General features: G+C 40.7%; 1 protein-coding gene across 1 annotated transcript in view; it reads right to left on the bottom strand.

Moving 5' to 3' along the window:
- The window catches only part of pde8a (phosphodiesterase 8A), a 43,535-nt gene that overhangs the window by 8,379 nt on the left and 22,478 nt on the right, over positions 1–12,678 (bottom strand). The window contains exons 3-14 of the mRNA XM_017032654.2: positions 9,921–10,111; positions 7,761–7,817; positions 7,449–7,503; positions 6,855–6,943; positions 6,199–6,277; positions 5,646–5,786; positions 4,318–4,406; positions 4,148–4,199; positions 4,016–4,058; positions 2,137–2,214; positions 1,940–2,010; positions 450–614 (exon numbers count right to left, since the gene is read on the bottom strand). Of these exons, the coding sequence (XP_016888143.1) occupies positions 450–614; positions 1,940–2,010; positions 2,137–2,214; positions 4,016–4,058; positions 4,148–4,199; positions 4,318–4,406; positions 5,646–5,786; positions 6,199–6,277; positions 6,855–6,943; positions 7,449–7,503; positions 7,761–7,817; positions 9,921–10,111 (1,110 nt within the window). The remainder of the gene's footprint in view (positions 1–449; positions 615–1,939; positions 2,011–2,136; positions 2,215–4,015; positions 4,059–4,147; positions 4,200–4,317; positions 4,407–5,645; positions 5,787–6,198; positions 6,278–6,854; positions 6,944–7,448; positions 7,504–7,760; positions 7,818–9,920; positions 10,112–12,678) is intronic.

Consider the following 12,678-nt stretch of genomic DNA (forward strand, 5'->3'; position numbering starts at 1 on the left):
GGGTGGGCTTTCCTCTCCAGCACTACAGGAGCACAAAGGACAATCTAACACTTCCTTTGGAGTTGATGCCAAGACTGCCAACTTGACATTCTGTCTTTTGTTGCAACTAAATATGAAAATAGGAATCCTCAAAAAGTAGATCCTGACCAACGACATCCCGCTGTAAACCTACGCCACGGCAGCAGCTCGGCCGGGGCCTGTTGATTGGTCACCTGCATTAAAAACTCTGTACGTACCTAGACTTCATCTCCCATAATGCATTTTGATTTTGCAGCTTTAACTGCACAGTCAGCAGAAGGCTGTTCATTAAAACTCAATCCTGTTTGGCCCACGATGTAGAGTGTGTTTTTAATTCTGGACCCCTGAGTCACTGGGTTGGACACCACTGGTCTACATCCGAGTCCAAATACCGGAAGGTTTATGCAGCTAGCATCTTAGTGTGTGCTTACAGTCATTAGCCCTCCCACAAGGTCATTCGTGTGGGGGTCTTCATCCTTGGTGCCCAGCTGTGGGGAGTAGAGCTCTGTGGTCCTCAGGATCTCCAGTACCCGATCTAAGGCTTCTGCTACGGGCATGGGGCTGCTCTCCTGAGCTGCATTGATGATGTTGATGACCTGAAGAACAAACAGTGGTTATTGAAAGTTAGTGACAATTGTACTTTTAAACAAATATTCAAAATGAGTGGTTCTGATTGGACGTTTTTAAATTGTTGGACAGCTGTTCTTCACTGACGTTCTCCTACCAGTGACTGTGTCTCACTCTCTCTCTTTTCGTGCTCAGCAAAAGTGTAACATGACACAAGCATTTTTACGACTCTCTCCTGCTCTGTCATGTACAGGCGAGGCACTCTCCTCCACCCCCACCCCCATCATACAAATACAGACACAGGTGAACACACTTCCATCACCAGACCGAGAAAGGATGGAGTAAAATATTTAGCTTCAACCACCTAGCCAACATACATCGAAATATATATCCTGTATATAAATGAATATGCTGTATATTTAAATATTTATATAAATATATATATATAGTATGTATATATTTATTTACATATATTATATCTAAATATCTAAATATATATATTTATATATATGTATGTGTATTTTAGCCCATGTTCTGCATTTACATATCTTATCTGGGACTCCTCCCTGAATTCTTTTTTATTATAATTTTTTTGCACATAACATTCTAGAGTTTGTGTCAACAACCACAACCGATAGCTGAAGAATTAAAAAAAAATATTTTTCTTCAGTTCTACCAATGGGCCACTAGACCGTTGAACCCAGATGGTGTCTTTTGAGGTGAAGACTGGTCTTCACCTCATGGTGTTTGGCCTCTGTTGTGTTGTGTGATTTAAACATTAACACAACAATTCAGTCTATGCCAGTGTAGTTATATTCCACCTCACACTCTTCTACTCTACTGGATCTAAAAATAACTAACCAACAGTTCAATCATAATTGGGATCAAACCCAAACACAGTCCTGTCCCAGTATGTGGGTCAGATCGTTTCCAACACCTATTGTGAGGTGGGCAGACTTTAAAAAAAACAAAAAAACACACTGTGTTCTGTTTCATTGTTTTTAACACCAATCTTTACTGTGTACGTAGTTTTGCCAGCGCCTTTATTCTGGAGAGAGCGATGCCTTCAGGGATCAGCTGCACAGTCAAATGATACGAGAGGAACAGCAGTGTATCATATGACCCGTCCCCGAGGGACCGAGGGACTGTCTCTGTTTCTGACTATCTGGGCTGCAGACTATATAAACCGTAGACACAGCTTGTCGTTCTAGTCCGGCATCTTTTTCCTGTCTTGTGCATGAAATGTGATATTTTCAAAAAGCTTCATCAGCTTCTGATAAATAATCCCTGTATCATTAGCATGAAATTGTAAAATGATGACGAGGGCTGGAGGAGGGGAGGTGAGTGAACCCACCTTGGTGATGGGGGCTTCAATAGTCATGGAGTGGATTCTGGCCATGGAGGAGTGCCTGCGCTGGGAAACCCCTAAAAACAACAACAACAACAACAACAACATTCGTCCAATCAACACCTATTGCAAACACACTAGATGTTCACAAGCTGCTAAGAAACAACCAGAATTTCCATCAACCAACAGCCTTTGGTTCTCACCATCGCTCCCCCGAGATGTCGTGGACCTGACATCCAGAGAGCCTTTCCTGCGGTCAACAACCTTACAGGACTGGATGTCTGGAGAGAGAGAGAGAGAGAGAGAGAAAACACACCTCAAATCAACAACATGAAAAACAAACAAACACAGTTCAGCTAATGACAAGGCTAACGACGACCACGGGCCAAACATCCTTGGCCCGGAGGACTCCAAGGATTTTGGCCTCAAACGGCCTGAGTCCATTTCTGTAAGTCTGTCTGTCCAGCCCGGGTGTGAGCAAAACTTTTTGACTTGCAGGTCCTAAAATTGGACAGTGATAAATGACATGTCAAGTCATGCATAAAGGCTAAAATGCTAAAAGGCTCTAAGCCTTTTCTACACCATCTATTGGGGAAACGGAGGCATTGCAGGGAAAAGGCAGAAGTATCATGATCATATAAATCTGGACAAGTTTTGGCGGGACGGATTAAAAGGCTGAACGGGCCGCATCTAGGCCCTGGACCGTAGTTTGCCCATGCCTGGAACAGCCCGTAACTTTAGCTTTTTAACCTGTGTTTTCTTATGAGGTTAAGAATATAATAAAATGAAACTCTACAGTGAGTCCTCAGCCCTATTTAACAAGCGGAAATATAGAAATTCAACTGAACACATCTATATCAAATGTCTTGCCCACAAAAAGAAGAATCTTTCTCTGGGACAACACTGAATGCTTTCACAGCTGTAATTCAAATCCACGGACAGATTTAGAAAGAGATTATTTCATTTTTTGTAAGGAGATCTGTCCGCTGTACTTGAAGGACTGACAAGAGCGTTTGAACATTTCTTTTCCACAGTAACAGCTGTATTTCCAACAGTAAATTAAATGACATTTACTTCAGTCAAACACCAGATTCTCACGGCTGGATTTAAATGATTATTTACGTTATCAATGAACCCATTTTTCTTAAACATACGGGTTTGTGTTTAAGGTTCCAAGTGAAGGTCCTGTGACAAACTGGCCGTGTTTGTGTGAGAGACAGTCGGCAGCCTGACACGGTTGTAATGTTTACTTGGTTTCTGATCATCAGCCTTGTAATGTTTACTTGGTTTCTGATCATTAGATGCAGCTCAAAATCTTAATGGACCCTCATGAAATGCTGGTCTGACTAATTCAAGTTTTGATTACACCACTACACCAAGGCCTTTTACTAGAGCTAAAGGTTAGCCACAATGCTAAAAGCTGAATGAATTATTAAATAGTATCTCAGAAATATCTAACAATTAAAAATTAAAAAACAAAAACAAAAACACTACGTTGTTTTGGGGTTTTTCTATCTCGACCAAACATGATCTAACCTTCCTTTAACTCTGATCTGCCCCGTCTACGTCTGAGCAGGTTAAAGTCTGCACCCTGGGGTAAGACGGCAGCTAATGGAACTCTGCTGTGTATTATCCATGTAACACTGGAGCCGAATGTTGTTGTCCCTGATGACACACACGAGGCTCAGGTCGCTAAGTCTCACACCTCACACTGGGATGGAACATACTTTTCTCATCATGAATGTACACACAGGATTAGTAATCCTGCTAATCTGCTGCATGTCACACCTGTCACCAAACTATTTTTTTTGTCATTGAGTCTATACGAAGGAACGCTGTGGCTGCAGGTTTTTGTTGCACACCTGAGTTGACAGGTTTAATCAACTGCTCTCAGTCTTCAGACAGCTGATTGGTCAAACTATGTGCTCTTGGTTGGTTGGAGCATGCCTGGTCTATAGGGTGTGGGAGTGGTTAGCGCTCTTGCCTTACAGTGAGAAAGTCACTGGTTTCAATCCCGGAATTTTACATTCTACCTTTGTTCTGCAGAATTCCAAGAAATGTTGATTTTCAGGTGGATCGTACCTGTTTGAGACTCTGCCTGCACGCGCTCCGTGGATTTATCAGTCTGTAAGGAAATAAAGGAAAAAATAACAATGACATAAGTAAAATTGAATCTTCCTGTCAGCCACACAAAAGAAAAAAAACTCATCCCACCTTATTATTATCGTTTAAAGGCCTGTTGATAGACACATAGTGTCTAATTTTTCTGCAAATGAAAACGCAGTATGAGGTCACCAGTTGAAGTACAACAATTACCATTCAGTACCATAAGGTATCTGGTTATGCTAATGATAGAGTACAATTGCATTTTTTCTGTCACTCACCCTCCCTGTCCAATTACAGGTGTGATCTTCACATTTTGTTGAATGCTGTCTCCATTCTTCTTTTTGGCATAATAAATCCCCTGCCACTCCTAGAGCACGACACACCAGAGCCACACGAGAGGAAGTAGAACAAAAAAAAAACAAAAAACACCTGGCTCATTTGATGGAAAAATTATTGACAGGTAACATTTTTATTCAGGCTGGGACTTTAACAGATTAAATTTTATTAATTAACTAAAAAAACGACGTGTTGAAAAATAACACATTAAATCACAACCATCTCAGTTTCCAAATTTTTCCTACATTGTTAATACTGATGCACAGGCTCCAGCCCTGTAGGTGGCGTTAGGCCCCTTATTGTTCTTATGCCGGCTAACATAAGCTACAGCAGTCCTACTACAGTAACCAAAGCTAACGTTAGCTACAACAGCCCTGGTACAGACACCAGAGCTAACGTTAGCTACATTAGTCCTAATACAGACACCAGAGCTAACGTTAGCTACAACAGTGCCTCTATTTTTTAAATCATGTCCCACTACCTCAGTATCTACGATGGTAACCGTGGCGACGCAGTGAATGTTGGAGAGCAACAACCAGAGCGACACTCCTGAACTCCTGAACACCCATTTCATGTTCTCCCACCTACTGGCAGCAGTGGCAACTTAAAACGGCCCATCCTGCTGTTAGCCTGACTGAGGCTGACCTTCAATCTCTGTGTAGTAAGATTAGAGAGCAGCCATCAACTGCTGTTCTTATTCACATGAAACAGAGCTGCGGGCCGGCTGGTGGAGCAGGTTACAGCACACATGAGTGTCGATGGCACGTGTGCACGCACAAAGGCAGAAGTCATTATGACGCGTTACCAGGAACAATGGTTGGATGAATTGTCATTTCCATGAAAGTATGTTGTAGACAACATTTCTGAAATAACTACCAGCCATTTCCAGTTAGGCAGGCAATAAATTACACTACTGACAAGTCAGTTATTCGATTTCCATTCACCATTAGGATGAACTACGTTTACAGAGAAAGTTTTAGTACAAAATATCATAAAACTAACAAAATAGAAAATAATCTAATTGTTTCCAAAGCCATTTTTTTGTTTGTTAAAATGCAGCCCCAAACTTGCCCAGAACCGTAATACTGTTTTGCACTGCAGTTCCTTTAGTGCAGCTGGGTCTTTGTGTTGTGAAGCCCAGGTCAAAGGTTGTAATCTGGCCAGACGTCTCTTGACACTAGGTGTGGGCTCCCACGTTTGTCCTCAAGACACTTTGTTTCTGTTCATTTAAGCTACAAACACACACTCCCACAGTTTATTTAAAGCTCACCTTTCCTTTCCGTATGCAGGAGTTAATTGTTTCAAGGAGATCAGGCTTATTCTTCTCACTTTTAGGCACTTCTATAATTTCCTTCCCTATTAGCTCGCCTGGTTGGTATCCCATTATGGAAGCATAGGCTGGATTCACATACTGTGGAAGAGAAGATCAGACGCAAGAGAAAACTGTTATAGATGAATATATAACAATACATATATAAATATACATATAGACTGTAAATACATACACATACTGTATATACATACATACACATATATACATATATAAATACATATAGACATATATATTTACATCCAGTATATATTATGATCACGATTAGACATTTTCATTTTTACATGATAAAACAGGCTCCATCACTTAGATGTGAACAAAAGAAGCCATTCAACAAAGGCAGAATCTGAAACTGTTGCTGCCGAGATCTGGTGTCACAAGACATGAAGAAGCACTTTTTAAAGCATGAAGGGAGAGACAGAGGAGAAGGGGGATGTATGTGGGGGGGCTGTCAGCAAGTATCTGTTATCACTGAGGTCAATTAGAAACCCACTTGAATGACTTGATCTTCAGAGGTGATTTCTATGGCCTCCTGGCTTTGTTCCAGAGCCGTCAAAATAGCATTCCCAGCCCTGGAGACGAAAATAGCAGAACAAGTGACACAAATTAAACTCAGAATCTATTTGACCTTTTATTAAAAAATAATAAACCTGGATTCCAAACTCTGCAGTTTGATCATTCATATGAAATTTTGTTTAGCAGACAAGAGGAAAAAGACACTCTGCAGTTTGATCATTCATATGAAACTGTGTTTAGCAGACAAGAGGAAAAAGTAAGAGTTAAGGTTGCTGCTGAATGTACTTGATCTTTGAGCCGAAAATCAATGATGCTCGGATTGGATCCCTGATGATAAAAAAAAAAAAAATTCCCAAGGCCATATCGTGTTATTGAGCTTTCTGAGCTTGACTCAACTGAGAAGGACAGACAGACACAGTCCGGCTTTTGTCTCTTGTTGTTATATTGATATATTATTAAAAAACTTTTTTTCTCTCCTCTTGCCCAACAAGTAAACATTCCAGTCCATTATATCAAACTGAATATTTTAGGTGAGAATCAAACTTTTACTACAATACAAGTGTTCTTTTTGCGACATTTTCCCTCGATAGCTATGGTCAATCTGGAATTTACCGCTGATACGGCACAACTCACCTCAGTTTGAACTGTGCGCGGACCTCACCGTGCTCCAACTGTAGCAGCTCATTGTAGCAGGCCATCATATTGGCATTCTCCACATATCTCTGCAGGTCACAGGGCGAAACAGAGCAACACTCGGTCAGTCAGGGATCGTCACCAATTACACACACTTGACACACACAAAAAAGGACCAGAAGTGTTTGGTGTACTGCAGTGCAAATAGTTACATACTTTATAGAGTATTATTGATACATGGGGTATTTTTTAAGGGCATTACACAGTTGGCTGGAAAACCAAAAAAATCATTTAAAAAAAGGACTAAAATGTCACACAACACAATCCCCCAAACAAATTTCATTAATCTGAATGGTTTATTTATTTTATTAATACTGACCATGATGTGAAATTTGATATCTTACAATTCTACACTGATTTTCGATGAATTTTGAAAAAATATAATTACATGAGGCTTATAAGAGGTTCCACATTTTTGAAAAAAAAAAAGGCCCAGCACCAAATCTGGCCCGCAGGCCACCGGTTGCCCACCACTGCTTAAACACATCCAGAACTGTGGGTCTGTTCAAAGGTCCTGTTGTCTGCAGCTCTTACCCTGTTAAAGCCAGCACTGATCAGGGGCATCACAGAGGCTTCCTCCCTGTCCGGCCTTAAGAAGAAAAAAAGATGTAAGGACCTCAACACTGACGTGACAAATACACCTTTAAACAACATCAGCAGTCTGCATCACATGACAGTCTGCAGACTGTCTATTTACTCGTGCATTTTAACTCTAGCAGTTACCACTAACCTGTAACGGCTAACAAAAACAAGTGTGTAACAGCACAAGGCAAAGTAGCGGCTAACAAAAAAAGCACAAAAAAAAAAATGGCAGAACGTTTGAGAAAGGTCAGGAATTGCACCTACCTTTTCACAACAGCCACTATCACAGTGTTTTCTGAAGAGTTCACCGCTCTAATTGACCTAAATGTAAACAGAGGGAGTCTTTTAGCCAGCCAGCAGACCAGTGGAAAAAAACCATGGCATCAAATCAATGATTTTTTTTATTTTTTTTTTAAGTTTTACACGCTGCGATTCTCCCAGGCAGGCAGAGTCCAGTGGTGGAGCTCTGCGAGCAGCCCTAGACCTCTGAAAGAATGCTGTGTACAGGGCCACTCATCCGCCTGTGGTTTTCCCCAGCCAGCGGTCATAAAGGCCTCTTTGGTTCCCCGTCTGAGCTGATGCGTGTACGTTAAACATATGGATTGGCCAAAAATGAATAGGGTTAACATACACACTGGGCAGGGCAAAATGAATGTTTGTAAATGTGTTTTTGGTTTGAGCACGAGCTAAAGATAGCGCGGTATGGGCAGGCACTGCTCATTTCTCATTGACATGACTCCACTTTGCAGCAGGAGAGAGAGAGAGAGAGAGAGAGAGAGAGAGAGAGAGTGAGCGCTGAAAGAGCAGAACATTTGTGTCCACTCAGAGTCAAACTCACACATTAAACCAAATGTACTGTAACATGACCAGCTCTGGAAAGAGCTCAAAATAAAATACTTAGGTCTTATATACAGTAATAATCTAACATATATATATATTTACTCTATACAAATATATATATATATATATACATACACATGAAGCATTCTGAGTATACACGCACCACGCATGTATACCTACATATGGGTAAATATATATACATTTACAGGTATACACACATATATAAATATAAAATATATAAATAAATATATAAAAATATACACATATATAAACACATAACCTTGTCCTGGCCTGCTCTCATTACTTCACTTCACCAAAGAATAGTCGTGAGACATGTAGTTTCAAACAGGCAATTTCTAAATGTTACTTCCTATTTTTTTTTCCCGTTCTTTTATATTTACTCACTATGTTGTATTAGTGCACCCCACCTATAAACTAAAGGAGCATGGAACTGTCAGCAAGTTTAATGAATATCAATTTAATTCATTTCCTGTATTTGTGTCAAAGTCCCGGAAATTACACTGGACTTGAATTTAAATTTCTTTGTTGAACAAAAACAGTCGTTTTACAGGGATGACTGTGTTTTAGGTTGAGTCCAGTGGAAGGGCGCTCCACAATAGTCCTATCTATAAGAACTGGGCGCAGCAGGAAATGGTCGTGAACCACTGGACTAAGGAATATAAACTGCGTTCACAGAAACACAGTAGACGGACAAACCAACACAGGAACCAGGTACCAGTGAACATTCAGGTCCAACCATCTGCTAACACGATAATAATAACCTCCAATTAGCCCTAGTCATTGTAATTTGGCTACAGATTTATGGTTAGAGCAGCTGTCTTTCACTGAACCAACAACCCCCTACACTTGTTTACATATCAATTTGTTTCTGGGGGAAAAAAAAAAAAATAATAATCTCAACTTCTGGAGCACATGTACGTCTCACGTAGTATGTCAACTACATGTCGGCCGTGTTGTTTCCCAAGAGCTCGTCTTTCACAAGTGACAAATAGCTACAGCTGAAAACCTGCCCAACCTGAAAAGTCTAATTGTATTAAAAAACTATTTGTTATTATAACTGGTATTTATTAGTTCATTTGGAATGCATTGACCCCAAAAACGAGAATTTACAGACTGTGCTAGCGTTTCATGGGGCAGTAAACGTTCACTGTCTCCACTATTTTTGTAGCCGTATTCAAAGCAAAAATACAGAAGCAATTTAGGGGCATTTTTAATTAATTCAAAAATATCATATATTCAAATGTTTTTTTGCCCCTGTAATGGGTAAGTTCAACTCTCTGTGGACAGGAAGCTGCGTCCTCTACCTTGGCTAAACAGGTCTGAACTTTCTGCACTGGAGAAACTGGAGGAACCTTCAAGGTGTTGAAACTGAACATCTGGTTCATGGAATTTACTTTAAATACTTGAAAAAAACCCCAATAATAATAATCATAGAAAGTTAGTACTATTGGAGTACCTTTGAACAGGCACGAGTGACTGATGATGAATCCTGACGTAGAGAGTTGTGGACCTGAACGTTACCATTACCATAAGTCAAGTACAGTGGTGATGTGGAGCTCTTACCGGCACAGTGCTTCAGCATCAAAGTGTCTGGAATGTCTGTGGTCGATGATGACAAGGTCGTGATGCTTTTCCAAGAAGCATTCAAGAGCCGACTCGGGCGTTCGTGCCATGTTGCACCTAAAGTTGGCCTTCTCACATGCCCAGCAGAAGCCATTACTCTGACTGTCCTCTTTGGCAAAAACTAAAAGTACCTGCAGAAATAAAAAAGAAAACAAAAGTGTAAGTACTGTGTACAATCACAGAGAGTACATAGGAACTGGACAGGGCTGTGCTGCTGCAAGTCAGTGTGACACTGACCAAGTCAGTGGAACTTCTCCACTGGCTGTGAATGTGACGCAGTTTAGCTAATGCTAATGCTAATGCTTGACTATAGTGACAGTTCACATTTTTCATTTTTACAAATTCAACCGCCTTTTATCGCCAATCGCCCGCTCTACTATAGAGTACACTGCAGTATTCTACATGGATATGGTCAACATTTTAACCATAACATGTATTTGTCATCCTCTCCAACCCCAAACCAGGGGTTGAGACCTCCACTTTACTGTATTAATGCAGTAGTGAAAAATATTTCCCTTGTTTTTTGGAGATTTGACTTAACACTATGAAAGGGTAACATTGATATGTTGAAATTATTGAAGTTGTAATTACGTATGTGTTCAGCCATTTTTTTTCTTTCTGGCAGCTGATCAGTGTGGTGGGGGTCGGTCCGACTGTGACCTCAGGTCTCCTGTGCACCAGCTCCACTTGGACCAGAACATGTTGGAGATTTTATTGTCTGATGTTTGTGATTTATGTGACACAGTTAGGTGATGTGGCCTTGACTGCAGCTCCGCCCACTGAAATGCCAACCCTGTGGTAGAACTGAGCTGCTGCTGCTGCTGCTGTCAAAGCATTGCTCTCTCTATATCTCTCTCTCTCTCTCTCCCTCCCTCCCTCCCTCTTTCATATCACTTGCGTAAATGCTGGAGCAGCAATTTAGGCCCACGTCCAAGAGCAGTGCTGCACTAAGAGTAGACTCATGAGTCACTCTCAAACAGACGTCATCGCCACACGCTGGCTGTGAGCAGAGTGAAACGTGAGCGGAAAATGACTTTGTTTTGCAATTTTAAGTTTGCATTACACCTGTGGTGTCGGAAAAAAAAAATTAAATAAAAATAAATTTCCTTCCCAAACGACGTGGGGAGAGAGATCTGTTTTTTTTTTTGTTTTTTTTTTGTCGTTTTATGCGAGCACCGAAATTCAACCGTACCGTACGGTTGGAGCCCAGATCCCGGGTGTATGGGAAGAATGTTGCTAATGCAGAAGCTTGTACCACATATAAACATTTTCCCCCTACAAAGGGCTAAGTGTCCGGCTCAAAAATACATCCTCACTGTCTTCTGCGGCTATGTTCAGTACACGCGTGGAATTCGAAACAAAATTCCACATTGGGATGTCGGCAGAAAAGTCAATATTCCAGCACATGTGGAGGAACGGGGCGATATAGGCTGAGATAAGGCTCTTTCAGAAGTCTGTGCACGGAGCAGAGATGGTATCACTCTGTAATAACACACCCAGCTGCAACAGACAAAAAATAAACAGTCTCAAAAGTATGTCTAGGGAAAAAATTTCTAGGTGCAGACAAGCTGTTTATGTGCTAGATAAAGAGGGGAGGGGAGGGGGTGAGGGGGAAGAAGCCGAAGTTTTTCAAGTGTGGGGGGTAAAGTCTGAAAGGAGCAGTGAGTATTTTAGCACAGTGTGATTTTTTTTTTTGTTAAAGTGAAATAAAAAATAAAAAGTGGAGCAGGCCTGGTCAGATCCTGTGGGCCATGAGAAAAGAGGAGGAGGCCTTGATGGGATCAGCTGTGAGTGACAAAAACAGGAAGGGGATATCTCTCTACCTTGTTTTCCTCCAGTGCACACACTGGAGAGCATCAGACAATAAAGCACAGCCTCTGTACTCACACCAGAGTCATAATCACGGGACACGGGCAATTGACAGTTTCATCGTTTCACTGCAAAATTTGGGGCAAAATAAACCAAACAAAATGGCTGAAAAAATTAACGTGGCAAAACAGTTTTAAATTATCTTTAATTTCACTAAACATGAACACAAAGTTAAATAAAATCTGAAAACATAAGCTGCTAGCCAGAATAAGAATAAATAGCCAAAACAGGGATTAAAGTTAGTTATTATATTGGTTAAAGCTACCAAAAAACTTCAAACGCTAATTTGTATTTATTTTTTTAATTCCTTCTACTGATCCGTTTCTGGAAAAAGACCCAGTATCTGGTCTTAGCCGGTCACAGTTTATGCAAAAATTCTTGTAAAGTCTTATAATGAACTTTGGTTTTTTGTTATTGTTTTTCCAAACAGGATCTTGAATCCACGGAGAAATGGCAGCATTTTTCTTTCTCTTTCTTCTGATTTCGTACCAAAGCTACGTCCACGTGTTTGAACCAAACCAGACTCATAATTAATTATTATTATTATCGCCATTATGTTTTAGCCTGTGATGTAACACATGGCTTAAAGAGTGTCATGTTAATACGTAAATGACCTTAAATAAGAAAATAAGTGGCTAAACACTGCAGCTAAATACACAACGTAATTTATGACTGCGTCTGCTGGTGACGCTGGTTTGAATGATCAAAACAAACAAATAAATAATTGATATGAAAATAAAAATCTTGGCGCTGATTCAGCAGCAGCAGCAGCGACAGCAGCAGCAGCAGCAGCAGCAGGAGCAGGAGGAACGGGACCCGCCGGTGCAGG

Source organism: Cynoglossus semilaevis, chromosome 5 (genome assembly GCF_000523025.1).
Source record: "Cynoglossus semilaevis isolate Cse_v1.0 chromosome 5, Cse_v1.0, whole genome shotgun sequence".
Lineage (NCBI taxonomy): Eukaryota > Metazoa > Chordata > Actinopteri > Pleuronectiformes > Cynoglossidae > Cynoglossus > Cynoglossus semilaevis.